Genomic DNA, 14,828 nt, shown 5'->3' with positions numbered 1-14,828 from the left:
TTTTGAACTCCAATCATTCCACAATTCTTGATCGAACTCAGTGAGGTCTTTGTTTTCATTCGGAGTTTCTTTCGTCTGTATGTATGTACGTATGTATGTAACGCATTTACGGCCAAACGCGTTGATAGAATTCTATGAGATTTGGCAGGAATATTCCTTTTTCAACTGCGCGTCGATCTATAAACAAGGTTTTTTGAAATTTTGCATTTCAAGGATAATATGAAAGGAAAAGGAATTCTTCCATACTCTGATATCACTATATATATCATCTACTTTGATCAATCAGACTATAGAATTATTTATAATCAATCAGCTGACAAGTGGATTATTCATTAATCATATTGGATACAAATTCAAACATGAACTGAGTTCATTAATATAAGTGAGTTTTTGATCTTGGAGAAAACAAATAAGAGCTTTTTAAGAGTAAATTATGATTCAACTGAATCGACTAGAACAGGTGACATCAGATACTTGTGGATGAGAAAACTGCGTGAGGTCTACTGTTCACAGAACTACTAGTAAATTAATCGATTAATACTCTATGAATTTCAATCACACTGATTGTGTTCGAACTCCAATCATTCCATAATTTTAATTTTATTCCGATTGAAATCTCGCATTCCAGTAGTATCTGAACCGTACCAGAGGAACACACCAATAATTACAATCACTCTCTCAAGACCTTGGAGAAGAAATTATCCATTGCATTTCTACTCTGAATTGAGCCGTTGCACAGATAGGCCTGCTCCAGTCGAGTTTTAAACCAATTGTGCTGTTTTATCCTATCTTAATTGAGCTTGATGGGCACTCCACCTTGATCTATAATGACTCATTGCAACAGAACTCAATGCAATAAGAAATGGATTACGAAGAATAAATTGAGCCAGTTACTGCTACTAGTTATTGGTTATATAGTTTCAGATACAGTAATTGAATAAATAGTTTTAGTTATTCTATAGAGATAGTGATAGTTGCAGTTATAAATGTTGTAACTGTAGTGGTCATTTCCTGTGAGAAGTTCTCATGATTTTTATTCATTTTTGTTCATCACTTTTATCATTAGTGAACCAAACGTTAATCACAGTTCAAATGAATATCACTTATTATTCCTCCTTGCAAACGGACTCATCGTCCAAACAAGAATATATTCATTTATACTTATTCATTCCTCTCAATATTAATATTACATTTTCAATTTCCATTTTTAAACTTATTATAATGTGATAATTTGTTATGTAATTTATTTATATCTGGATGAATCATTGAATTAAAATTTATTTCTACTGTATTATTTTTGTCTTGATTGTTGAATCAAATAAATACAATAATCATTGTTAACTTATTTTAGATAAATCAAATATAAATGGTATGCTAACAATATTCATGTCCTCACGGTTCAAGTTAACACGATATAGGCCCAGTTGCACAAAAGCCGGTTAAATTTTAACCGTGATGAATTCCACGAGAACCAATCAGAAAAGCCGCCTTATTAAAAATGCCTTGAATTGATTTCAAGGAATATTGATCCAATTGAATTGAAGCCGCCTTATTCGAAAGGCCTTCTCTGATTAGCTCTTGTGAAATATATTAATCTCGGTTAAAATTTAACCGGCTTTTGTGCAACTGGGCCCTAGTCTGTTTCGATCTGTTCATGGTAGAATATGAACCTCTTCATTTTTTCGATCAACCTTCTCTTTATAATCTTTACTGATTCATGTATCACAAATATCTATCTACATAGATAGTAAATATCTATCTTCTTTGGATTGGAAAGAAATTTGAATTTCAATTCATTCTATTATTATTTGTCACAGGTTAAACAACAGTGAGCATTAACAATATTCATATACAATTATAGCATTCGTGTACAAAGTTGAACTTGATAAATTTTTGAAGTGGTGAAAATAGATATTTAAAAACAAGTGAATAATAATGTCAGTTACAGCCCAATCTCATATTATGGAATAATATCAGTGGCTATAAACTTACATAATATGCAAGTTGAAATGAATGCAATAAATTGCAATAGAGCCTATATCAATGTCCAGCAAAAAGAGATCAACCTTGACCAACTTCTTATATTCAGAAAACATAGCTTGTACCAAAAAGATGTCATAATATAATTATTATAATTATAGCATATTATATGAAACAGAAAATGATTAGATTTTGAAAGTGTAGGCGCTATATACTATGGCTGATTCATATAGAACATTTAATTTAATTTAGCAGAATACTTTCCTCCTGAAATCCGGTTTGACGAATATGGAATGCCAGCGAATTTTATTCGTTTATTGAACTTTACATTGATGAATTAGCATAAATTGAACATGGATGGTGATTGAATGATGTTATTCAACGACAAACCTTGACCAGTTTGGTGTCATGCTTTGTAAAAACCACAAAGAAAAAAGTTGGAGATACTCGGGCGTAGTTGACCGACGTCAGTGTGGAACTAAGTATGGAGTGGAAGTGCAAGGATATAAATAGAAAAAAGAGATAGGCTAAGATGAAATGGTGAAAGAAGAGCGAAGAAGAAGATAGAAAAAAGGAGAAGAGGGAAAGAAGAAGGGGAAAACCAGCAGCAAAAAAGGAGTTGAAGAAGAGAAGAAGTAAAACCTGAGAAAAGAACCTGGTGAAGGAGAAGGAGAAGTAAAATTGGGAAGTAGAGAGGTTGAAAAGGGAAAGAGAGAGAAAAAGATGGGAAAGGAGAAGACAGGAAAAGGAGAAAATCTATAGAGTATGGAAAGAAAGGGAAAAAGAAAAGAGGGAGAGGAAAAGGAATAGAAGAAGGATGAAGTGAGTAGAGTGAAGAATCAGAAGGGGGAGGAGGAAGAGAAGAAAAATGAAAAGAACGAGATAGAAGTAGATGAATGAGAACCCTACATACGGCAAGATAAGTATGAATAAGAAAAAGAAGTAGGAGAACCAAAAAGTCGTAGACGAGAAAAAATACAAGGTGGCGAATTAGGAAGAAAATTTACATGGATGAAGGAATGATTGAAAAGGAAGTGGAATGGAAAAGAAGGTGATGATAAAGAAGAATGGAAAGGAAGGACTTGGGAGAGAAGGAAGAACGTTCACGAGAGTGAGCGAGAAGAAAAATAATGAGTGTTGAAGGGTAAAATAGAAGCAGTTGCTATATATATCCTAAAAGAAGAATGAAACAGTTGCAGGGGAAAGAGAAGAAACTGTCAATACACAGGCCATTTTCAACGAAGAGAATACCTAGATATAAAGGGAGAATAATAATAATTGTCTATACTATAATAAACTAAATAACTGACGTATACACGTTCGGGATAGAAGAATTATATTTGCTGTATCATGACTGGACTGATTAACTTAAAATTTTGCATTCAGTTTCTTAATTTATTAACCAAGGATGGTTATGGGCCCCTATTTTCAAACCGTCAAGATTTCATTACATCAAACTCTCAGTTTGTCAAGTTTCAAAATAGACCCTTGAAGAGCACGGGTCTCCTGCTATTTGGATACTAGTAGTTCTGTGAACAGTAGACCTCACGCAGTATTCTCATCTACACAAATTGAAACTATAGAACTTATGGAAATACAGCAATAGACTGGCTTCTCCACACATCTGTGTAATCACTTGTCAGCTGATTTATGATAACTAACTCTATAGTCTGATTTTTACTCCAATATTGGCGTATGAAGGAGGCTCCTTTTTCCTTTTATATTATCCTTGAAATGCAAAATTTCAAAAAACCTTGTATATAAGTCGACGCGCAATTAAAAAAGGAACATACCTGTCAAATTTCATGAAAATCTATTACCGCGTTTCGCCGTAAATGCGCAACATATAAACATTTAAACATTAAGAGAAATGCCAAACCGTCGACTTGAATCTTAGACCTCACTTCGTTCGGTCAATAAAGAGAGGAAACCTTGATGAAGAGAAGAAATAATTTGAACTATAGGCTGCAAAAATCAAAGTGAAGAAGAAGGAGAAAATAAAGAAAAGTCGATCAGAAAATAGTAAACTGAGAGAAAATAATTTTCCTTCCCCACTTATTCATAGTTGAGAATGATATTATATCTCTCAATGTATGAATAAATAAACAAATGGATTAATAAAATATATCAATGTATAAATTAAATGACGGTGGAACAAAGAGCAAAATTCGAGAAGTAGTGATTAGATGCTGAAGTTAAAATGAGAGTCTCAATACAGTACTCAATACCATGAGTAATAAGTGACTCAATAACAGTAGATATGTACAGTTTATTTTGACTCTAGTAGGAAACCCGTGCTCCACAAGGGTCTATTTTGAAAATTGACGAACTGAAAACTTTACGTGATGAAATCTTGCACGAGAATTGATGTGCAAAACTTGGAGATCTAAATCATTCCCGTTTTTCCGGTTTGCAATCCTCAAGTTGGCATTTTTTGATGCGAACAAACGAACAAACACCAACCCTACTCTCTCTTATTATAATAGAGGACAACAGAAATCTGAATGAAAGAGATTGTAAAGATGGTATGCCATATGCCAGAGACGGCTAGAGCTGTGATTAGAACTCGCTTATAATTATATAGATAATAACAGAATTAGAAGAAAACGTTGTACTAATTAATTCATTGCCAATCTTGACCTTAGCCAAGATTGAGGTGTGTCTGTTTTGGTTGACACTAAGCGCTAAGGTCATCTCCTTATCCGAAGCTGTTGCAAACTTGAGACATGTGGATCAAGATCATCTTTCTTTTTCTTTTTCTTCTTCTTCTTCTTCTTCTTCTTCTTCTTCTTCTTCTTCTTCTTCTTCTTCTTCTTCTCCTCCTCCTGTCTTCTTCTTCTCCTCCTGTCTTCTTCTTCTTCTTCTTCTTCTTCTTCCTTCTCTCTTTTCCTTCTTCTTCTTCTTCTTCTTCTTCTTCTTCTCTTCTCTTCTTCTTCTTCTTCTTTCTTCTTCTTCTTCTTCTTCTCTTCTTCTTCTTCTTCTTCTTCTTCTTCTTTTCTTCTTCTTCTTCTTCTTCTTCTCTTCTTCTTCTTTCTTCTTCTTTTCTTCTTCTTTTCTTCTTCTTTTCTTCTTCTTCTTCTTCTCTGTTTCTTTTCTTCTTTTCTTCTTCTTCTTCTTCTTTCTTCTTCTTTCTTCTTCTTCTTCTTCTTCTTCTTCTTCTTCTTTCTTCGTTCTTCTTCTTCTTCTTCTTCTTCCTTCTTCTTCTTTCTTTTTTCTTCTTCTTCTTCTTCTCTTCTTCTTCTTCTTCTTCGCTTTCTTCTTCTTCTTCTTCTTCTTCTTCTCTTCTTCTTCTTCTTCTTCTTCTCTTCTTCTTCTTTTCTTCTTCTTCTTCTTCTTCTCTTTTCTTCTTCTCTTCTTCTTCTTCTTTTTCTTCTTCTTTTCTTCTTCTTCTTCTTCTTCTTCTTCTTTTCTTCTTCTGCTTCTTCTTCTTCTTCTTCTTCTTCTTCTTCTTCTTCTTCTTCTTTCTTCTTCTTCTTCTTCTTCTTTCTTCTTCTTCTTCTTTCTTCTTCTTCTTCTTCTTCTTCTTCTTCTTTTCTTCTTCTTCTTCTTCTTCTTCTTCTTCTCCTAACATAACACCACTCTAAACTGGAGCAGAGCAGAGCTGTACAGTCAGGTGACATTGGTCACTTTCCGTCTTCATTTGTACACTCACTTTCTTCTACAATGGTACAGTGTGGTAATAGAGAATAGACCTACGGTATTACTGAAACAATACTGGATCTTGGATATAAGAGTAGAATGAGATTATATTTTTTCAACTAATAATAGTATAACAAATAACTTTACTATAAAGATGTAACTAAGACTAACATGATTTTAGGTAACTATAACTTTAAACACAGTCAAAAGTATATCTATAACATGGTGCTTGCAAAATATCATATAGCATGGAGGATATTATGCTTATAGTTTAAATATCATCGATACAATAAATTTAGACTAGAAGTGATTCCAATATGATATAGAACATCAATATTATAAACCTCATATAATGGTTTAATAACATCAATATTATACCTTATAATGGAATAAATATAAACTATATGGTACAATGGAGAATGATCCAAAGTGAATATAGGACAAACATACCATCAGTATTCTCCATAATTAATCGAACCTGGTTCACGTTATCGGGGACCTGATTATTATGAAGACTAACGGTGTTGTGTGTGTAAATTGGTACTTAGCACACAGGCAACTGAAAACTTGCATGTGGGAAATACACGACATGCATTGTTGGCGCAGGATACCGCGAAGGATAAACAGAGATAACGAAGGATGGAAGAGGATAATTGAATGAAGAATGTACCTATATAAAAGCTAGCATACTCCTACACGTTATCACACTGAGGTTGGTTAGGTACAGTGCTTCTTCAAGAGATCGTAGGAGATTTTCATCTAGCAACATGTTGTCACTGGTAAGTGCAATTTTGATTAATTTTTTTGAGAATATAGGAAATTGATTTTGGAATTCTGAATCGGATCTACGATTCTATTTACAGTTGGGAATAAATCTAAATGAGACTCTGATACATTGACTCATTGAGTCTGATTACATTAATTTATTCTAATTCTGATCTAGAGATGTCCAATCTTGAGAGTTTTGTATAGATTGCCTTGTTCACCTGAAAATTTCTAGGAGAAAACTCTTTAAATAATGAAATAAACCCCCGTTCCTCTGATGGTTTGTACAGAGTGTTTCAGAGAAACGAGAAATTTTGAAAGTTAAATAATTTCAAGTAAAACAAATCTTTGAATAACTTTTCTCATATCATTCATTTCATTTCATTTCATTCAATAGTAAAAATAATGCCATTTTAGAATAAATACTAACCGTAACATTTATTTCTTGAAAATTACATCTTGCAGGTCTATTCCTTCTCTACGCAAACATTCCTGTAGTCTCTTCATCACATTGTCCCCATGGTTTGACGTAACATTACAACTGGAATTCGAATCTTGGCTTTCAATTCTGCAACAACGGAAGAATCGAAAGCCAAGATTCGAAAAGCGATTTCAAATTCCAGTTGTAATGTTACGTCAAACCATGGGGACAATATGATGAAGAGACTACAGGAATATTTGGGTAGAAAAGGAACATACCAGAAAATATTGTTACGGTTATTATTTATTCTAAAATGGCATTATTTTTACTATTGAATGATATGAAAAACTTTATTTAAAGATTTGTTTTAATTGAAATCATTCAACTTTCAAAATTTTCCGTTTTTCTGAAACACCCTGTTCAAATTTATAGAAGTTTGTTCTCATCTCACAGTTTCTATAGATTGACCACAGTTAAGAGACTAGGATATGAAAACAGGAGGAGGCGCAATGTGGAAGAACCAATAGAAAAATAGAGATAGAGTGAGAAATACAGTGATAGTATGAGAGACAGAGAGTGAAGAGAAAGAGAGTGATTGATTGATTAAGCACGTTTTTTATGTAGATTACAATATATACTGGCTTATACACTATATACAATAGCTTATAATACAGCAAAATTATAGATGAATTTGCATAATATAGACTAAGAAATAATTATTGAACTGTATACGATACGAAAAAAACAATTTGTAATAATTAAAAATAATATTGTTATGCATCTACATAAATTGGCGGAGATTTCGACATATCAATGTCCATTCTTCGGAAAGAATATTAAAAATATCCTTCCCACTAACTCTCTACCAAAACGTTAATTTATTTAAGAGAGAGAGGGAGATTGATTGATTAAGTACTTTTTTATGTGGATTGCAATATATACTGGCTTATACATTTATATATAATAGTCTACAAAAAAGCAAAATTAGATAAATCATATAATAGAAACTAAAAATAAATTATTAGACATGATAAGAAAAAAGAATGCAATTCGGAAATTCCTTTTAAATAATATTGTTTTGTATGTACATAAATTGTCGGAGCTTTGGAGACATAAATGTTCATTCTTCGGAAAGAATATTCCAATATCCTTCCCAGTAACTCTCTACCAAAGAGGGAGAGAGAGAGAGAGTAAAAAAAGAGAGAGAGAGTGAGAGTGAGAGTGGTTGACAAAGAAAGTGTGAAGAAGTCAAGAGGAGGGAGTGAGAGAGACAGATAACACGACCTTGACAGTCGTGACCAATATTGAGAAAGCGCTTCGCGTTGACCATCGCGCCTATTTCTCACCTCGTCTGCCGGGTTGTGATTCACTTCCAACTGACGGCATCGGTTGAATTAGAAGCAATCAAGTCATTCCCTAAGGAATTCTGACAATAGAAAGTAAGTCTTATCAATGCTGAGTCAATCTTCGTGGATCCTTCATGTATTGGCAAACGGTGACCGAGTAACTGACAGCTATTAGTGAATCATACTAAGCCGATGCTCGTGGATTCTTCATGGTTTCATGGATTGGCCAAGCCAATAGTGACCCAGCCAGCTTCCTCTTAGCGGGCCCAGTTGGAGGTTGCTGGCCGGGCCCAGTCGGAGGTTGGAGGCCACCAGATGAGGACGCGATAATTGTAGGCCTAGCAACAGAAGTCCAGTCAAGGATTTCGGCCAATTATACCACTGATTCCACTTGCCACCAGTTAGCTACACCAGAAACGCCCATTCAAGTAAACAGTCTTTGGTTTCAAGTTGTTTAGACAGGTCTCCTAGTAGTTGGTGAACCTACTATATGATGAGTAGCAGGTAACTCGTGCTTTGCAAGGGCTTATTTTGAAACTTCACAAACTGAAAACTTGACGTCATGAAATATTGGAGAATTGAAAATAGTCCTATAACCATTCTCGGTCAATTGGAAATCTATATACAAAATTTCAACTTAATCAGTCCAGTAGTTCAGACATGATGATGCGTCAAACATAATTTCCCTATCCCGTACGTGTATAAGCCATTTCTTTCCTTTATTATTGTATAGATTTCATTCAAATGCTTCCATTCGAAAATGATGAATTCACTCAAAATACACTTTTCTTGGAAATGATTGTGTGAGGAACTACACACAAAACCAACAAATTGATGTTAATATCCCGAATTTTGAAAATAATAATTTTGTTTTATCTGTGTTTTATTCATCAGGTTATCAGTATGCTTTAACGTTACATACATGAATGAAGAACTCTTATCTAGTCACCTTATTAATTGGAGTCGAATCTTCAGTATTATAATTCTAAAATTAAGTCTTCTATACTATAATAAAGAAAAGAACTGGCTTATACACTTACGGGATAGGAAATTATGTTTGACGCATCTTTACGTCTCAACTTCTGGACTGATCAACTTGAAATTTTTCACATAGATTCTCAATTAAATGAGGTCGATTTTTAACAATGTAGAATTAATAATCAATCAACTAAATATTTCATCTTAATTATGGAAATTCAATATGAGATTATTGAAAAATATAATTTCTCGCTTAATAAATATAATTGATTATTCTAAACGAGAATAAACAGTTAATATTACATCAATAAACCTGTATCAGCTAAGATATTGCCAAGACAGAGGATCGGCAACGTTGTTCTACTATCTTTCTCCACTGCCATTATAACGTGGACCTCACTATTATCATGTAACATTTGGTTAAATAATCAGAAGTAGAGTAATAGTAGCATAGTTGACCGAGCGAAGTGAGGTCTAAGATTCAAGTCGACGGTCTGGCATTTCTCTTAATGTTAAAATGTTTATATGTTGCGCATCTACGGCGAAACGCGGTGATAGATTTTCATGAAATTTGACAGGTTTGTTCTTTTTAAATTGCGCGTCGACATATGTACAAGTTTTTGGAAATTTTCCATTTCAAGGATAATATAAAAGGAAAAAGGAGCCTCCTTCATACGCCAATAATGAAGTAAAAATCAGACTATAGAATTATTCATCATAAATCAGCTGACAAGTGATACACAGATGTGTGGAGAAGCCAGTCTATTGCTGTATTTCCATGAGGTCTATAGTTTCAATCAGGTACTTGTGGATGAGAATACTGCGTGAGGTCTACTGCTCACAGAACTACTAGTTATAACCATCAATCATACTTTGAACCTTGAAACAAGGTTCCTATATTGATGACTCACGTAATATATTTGCGCAGTTATTTAGAAATGAACATGAAAAAGGATCCAGTAAATGGATTGAACACAGAGAAAAGAATAACATAAAAGAAATCTAACAAAAAGAATGAGTACTCCTCAATGGTCAGTCGACCTAACCATTACAGAGACGTCCATCTATGTGGGTCAAGTCTGAACTAATCTGAAAAGAAGTGAATGAATGAAAGCAATGAATGAAATGGAATACTACGAAATACTGAGCGACTTGGAATACCTGTCACGCTCATTGAGGCTATTTTATAGTCTGTGAACGTCTTAATGCCTTGTTAATGCCTTAGTGGCTCACCGCTTAGCCTAATCATTTGATGTATCTATAATGAGGTCCACGTTATAATGGCAGTGGAGAAAGATAGGAGACAACGTTTCCGACTCGATAGGAGACAACGGAGCTTATATATCTATAGACTCTAGCTGATACAGGTATATTGATGTAATACTAACTGTTCATTCTCGTTTAAAATAATCAATTATATTTTATTGAGCAAGCAAATATATTTGTCAATAATTTCATAATTAAGATGAAACATCTTGTCATTCAATCATTAATTCTACATTGTTAGAGGCGATCTGGCAACAGAGCAAAGCAGGAAAGAGAGATAGCTTTGTTGAATGATAGACAAGGATAGCAATACCATTGCTAATCAAACACTGCCATTATAACGTGGACCTCACTGTAGTAATTTTTCTCTGTCGTACAACAGGGAAAACTGCATCTTCCAACTCAGTCTGAGACCAAGAGAAGTAGTTTTTTTGATTTCCACCAATTAAAATAGTGTGATTAGCTGTAAAGCTGCGTTTACACCAAAGTGTTCAACAAAATTTTAATAACTCAATCCTTATAGATTCTATTAGATTGAACGGAACTTGACAGACACATTATTTTAAACATGTGTATGATAAGCTATGTTCAATCTAATAGAATCTATGAGGATTAAGTTATTAACATTTTGTTAATAACTCTGGTGCAAACGGAGCTTTAGTTGTCTACGTTTAGAGTTGTCTTTGCTAATTGGTTGACTGAGAAGCTACGTCTACAATAGACTCTTGAAGATTCCCATTTATTTATACTACAAGAATTTTTCATAAAAATGATTAGATTATGATTTCACCTCCACATTAGGAAATTCGAATTACACTTCTTATTGAATTAATACAATACTATAGAAAACAAAATAGCAACATAAAATTTTACTAGCTATATCTATCTTTATTTTCACAGTGGGATAATCAGATAACTATTCTCATTTCAACAACACTGTTGTTATAAGATGTGATGAGGGATTGATTTCATTCCAATTGAGGAAATAAAATCAATCCATGTTCTTGTGTATCAAGTTTAAATGATACTGTACCATTTGTCTTGATATTGTATCATTTACGGTGATACCATAGAGAAACTATAGCATAATCCATGGTATAGGGCGTTTATGCTCAAAATTCCACTGTTAACACAAGCCAATAGTCCTAGTAGTTTTTTCGTGAAGAAGGTAGTCTCTCATACTGTGCCGTTCTTACAGTCTCACCCAAACAAAACAGTATTAAATAGACATCAATCGGCTTGAGTTGCCAAAAAATCGGCTTACAATTTAGAACATGAACGACCTATACCATGGGATTTCTTCTTATGCTATCTTTTATCTATGTATGATATAACTCTATGAGAATTACTCATATATTTGTCTATCCATTATGAACTGCATGTTAATAGTCCGTTTTCAACTATTTCCAACGACACTACAGTCTAATTAGACTGTAAATAGTTTGAAAATAGTTAAAAACGATCTATGAGAATTATTTAATTTTTTTTCATACTAGTAGTTCTGTGAACAGTAGACCTCGCGCTCAGTTAGTTACATTGACCTGTTGTTATGTTTTATCAAAAATAAATAAATAATTGATCAATTTAAAATGTCTAGAAAAAATCCTAAATAAATATAGAGCTTTCTGTCCTATCGTACCGTGACGTGTCGTCCCGGAATGTGAGTGTGAGCGCTGTTATCAGGTCTGGCTGCAACTGTCTACAACGTTGATGGAAAGATACAATTTTCAAGATGTTCGATGTTTTTGAACGGGTAGTATTATAGTCAACTGTCTACTAACGTTGATGGAAAGGTAAATTTTCAAGATGTTCGATGTTTTTGAACGGGTAGTATTATAGTCCACTAGACAGCTGATTTATGATAAATAATTCTATAGTCTGATTTTTACGGTAATATTGGCGTATGAAGGAGGCTCCTTTTTCCTTTTATATTATCCTTGAAATGCAAAATTTCCAAAAACCTTGTATATACCTCGACGCGCAATTAAAAAAGGAACATACCTGTCAAATTTCATGAAAATCTATTACCGCGTTTCGCCGTAAATGCGCAACATAAAAACATAGAAAAATTTAAACCTTTAAACATTAAGAGAAATGCAAAAGCGTCGACTTGAATCTTAGACCTCACTTCGCTCGGTCAATTAACAATATATTCATTATAATTATTGGTTTGTAATAGGAACACATCTTGAAAATGATTTGTAAATGATAGAATCCAAGTGGAGAACCTCAAGTGCTCAAGTACCTAACTAATATGCTTCATGTAATTATTCAATTTATGTTTTTAATTAGCAGTAGCTAATTAGCAGTGTCCCTTACCAAATTTCTTCTGCCTCATTATCTTTGACTCATCAGTACGGTGATAAATGAATAGGAAGGCTACTAATTATTTTTTCTTTTGTAATGAAATTGGTACTCTAATGTATAAGTACATTGCTTTTGTCTCTATCATAATTAATTATTACAATGCCTTATTTTCCCATTAGTTTTGATTATACCTGAACCTGAGGCCTAATTCTCACCTACGAACAATAACTATGCAAATCATAGTTATCACTCACTGTCCTAGATTTGTTTACGTTGACTGCTAGTTATTCCTTATGTGAAAACCCAATATCGGGGCACCAAGCTTCGCTTGTTATTCTTATTTATTGATAAAAAGAGCACAATTCTCCAAAATGGTCGTGTTTATATTTTACAGCTGTCTATATGTCAGCTTATGAATTTCGGGGATGCGATATTTTGATTTTCCACAGAATCATCACTCGCTTAGCTGTTTCAGCCAAGGATGGATTATCCTTGAAGGGCCGTTTGCACAGTGAAAGCTTAAACTGAATTCAATCAGCTGTTGGCTTGAACTCGAAATTAATCACATTATAACAAAATGATACTTCATACGGATTTAATCCAGTTCAAAATAAAATTGAGTTTAAACGGTCACTGTGCAAACGGCTCTCAATGTCGTTCAGCGAGTTTTCCAAAGGATGAGACCTAGTACAATCGAATTTATATGTCATACAACTACTATGTTCCAAATTTCGTGAAAATCGTTAGAGCCGTTTTCGAGATCCGTTGAACATATATAACCAGATATAAAAACATATAAATATAAACAGATTTACAGAAACTGCTCGCTTGATAACATGTTTTTCCATTTTGTTGCAGATTGTATCTGTAGTTGTCCTGAGCGTGGCATCAGTTAACGCGGGCTACCTAGGCGAGCCCCTTGTGGCGGCCCCTTGCCAGTCTATGGGGCCCACTACGCCCCTGCCCACTATGGGCACGCCCCAATCGTCAAGACAGTTTCATCAGTGGCAGTTGCCCATACACCGGTCGCCCATTCTTACTCAAACACCTACAAAGTGTCGCACCCTGTGTTGAAGGTGCCCTACCACCATGCACCTATCGTCAAGTACTCTGCACCCATCATTAAGACCTATGCAGCACCTTACTACTCTGCCCATGGACTTTATGACTACCCATATGGGTATGGACATGGGTACGGTCATGGGTATGATTATCCACTCTTGTACTCGAAATATCTTCATTGATAAAGTCTTCTCCATATATTGAATAGAATACTTGAAATCCCAATTTGTCTTCTTAAATTGAACAAAATACTCTAAATAGACAGTGCACCCAAAATTTAGCCCATATACTTTATGATTATCCAGATGGGAAAAATGAACATGGGCATGTTGTACTCGAAATATCTCCATTGATAGAGTCTTCTCCGTAAGTTGAATAGAATACTTGAAATGCTAGTTTGTTTTCTTAAGTTGAACAAAGTACTCTAAATAGACAGTGCACCCAAAATTTAGCCCACATACTTTATGATTATCCAGATGGGTATAATGGACATGGGTATGTTGTACTCGAAATATTCCATTGATAATAAGTCTTCTCCATAAGTTGAATACTTGAAATCCTAATTTGTTTTTTAAATTGAACAAAATACTCTAAATAGACAGTGCGCCCAAAATTTAGCCCATATACTTTATGATTATCCAGATGGTATAATGGACAGGGTATGTTGTATTCGAAATATCTCCATTGATAAAGTCTTCTCCTTAAGTTGAACAGGATACTGAAATCTTAATTTGTCTTCTTTAATTCAACTACTCTAAATGGACAGTGCACCCAAAATTTTGCCCATGGATTCTATGACTATCCCCATGGGTATGATTAAAATATCTTGACTAATTTGTTCTTATGAATCGGACAGAACTCATTAATGTGGTAATATCCTCTTTATAAGTTGAACTAAATTGTACTAAGAATTAACATTTCACCCATTAATCTACACATGTACTTCATGACTACACCTATGGATATAAACATGGGTATGTTGTATTTGTATGTGTTCTTTTGTACTCAAAATATCCTCATTGATGTAGTTATGTGGACATAGAAGGGAAATCCATAGAAGAAGA

At 34.0% G+C, this 14,828-nt stretch overlaps 1 protein-coding gene across 1 annotated transcript; it reads left to right on the top strand.

Moving 5' to 3' along the window:
• Positions 1-13,612: 13,612 nt before the first annotated feature.
• LOC120355707 (cuticle protein 10.6-like) lies at positions 13,613-14,183 on the top strand (the record flags this gene model as incomplete). The annotated part of the gene is made up of 1 exon (XM_039444354.1): positions 13,613-14,183. A coding segment is annotated over one exon (334 nt), but the record flags the coding sequence as incomplete, so codon positions are not given.
• Between the last annotated feature and the right edge of the window lie 645 nt (positions 14,184-14,828).

Source organism: Nilaparvata lugens, unplaced genomic scaffold, assembly GCF_014356525.2.
Source record: "Nilaparvata lugens isolate BPH unplaced genomic scaffold, ASM1435652v1 scaffold4354, whole genome shotgun sequence".
Lineage (NCBI taxonomy): Eukaryota > Metazoa > Arthropoda > Insecta > Hemiptera > Delphacidae > Nilaparvata > Nilaparvata lugens.
The sequence above is the reverse complement of the archived record's forward strand: the minus strand, read 5'-3'. Positions and strand labels throughout refer to the sequence as shown.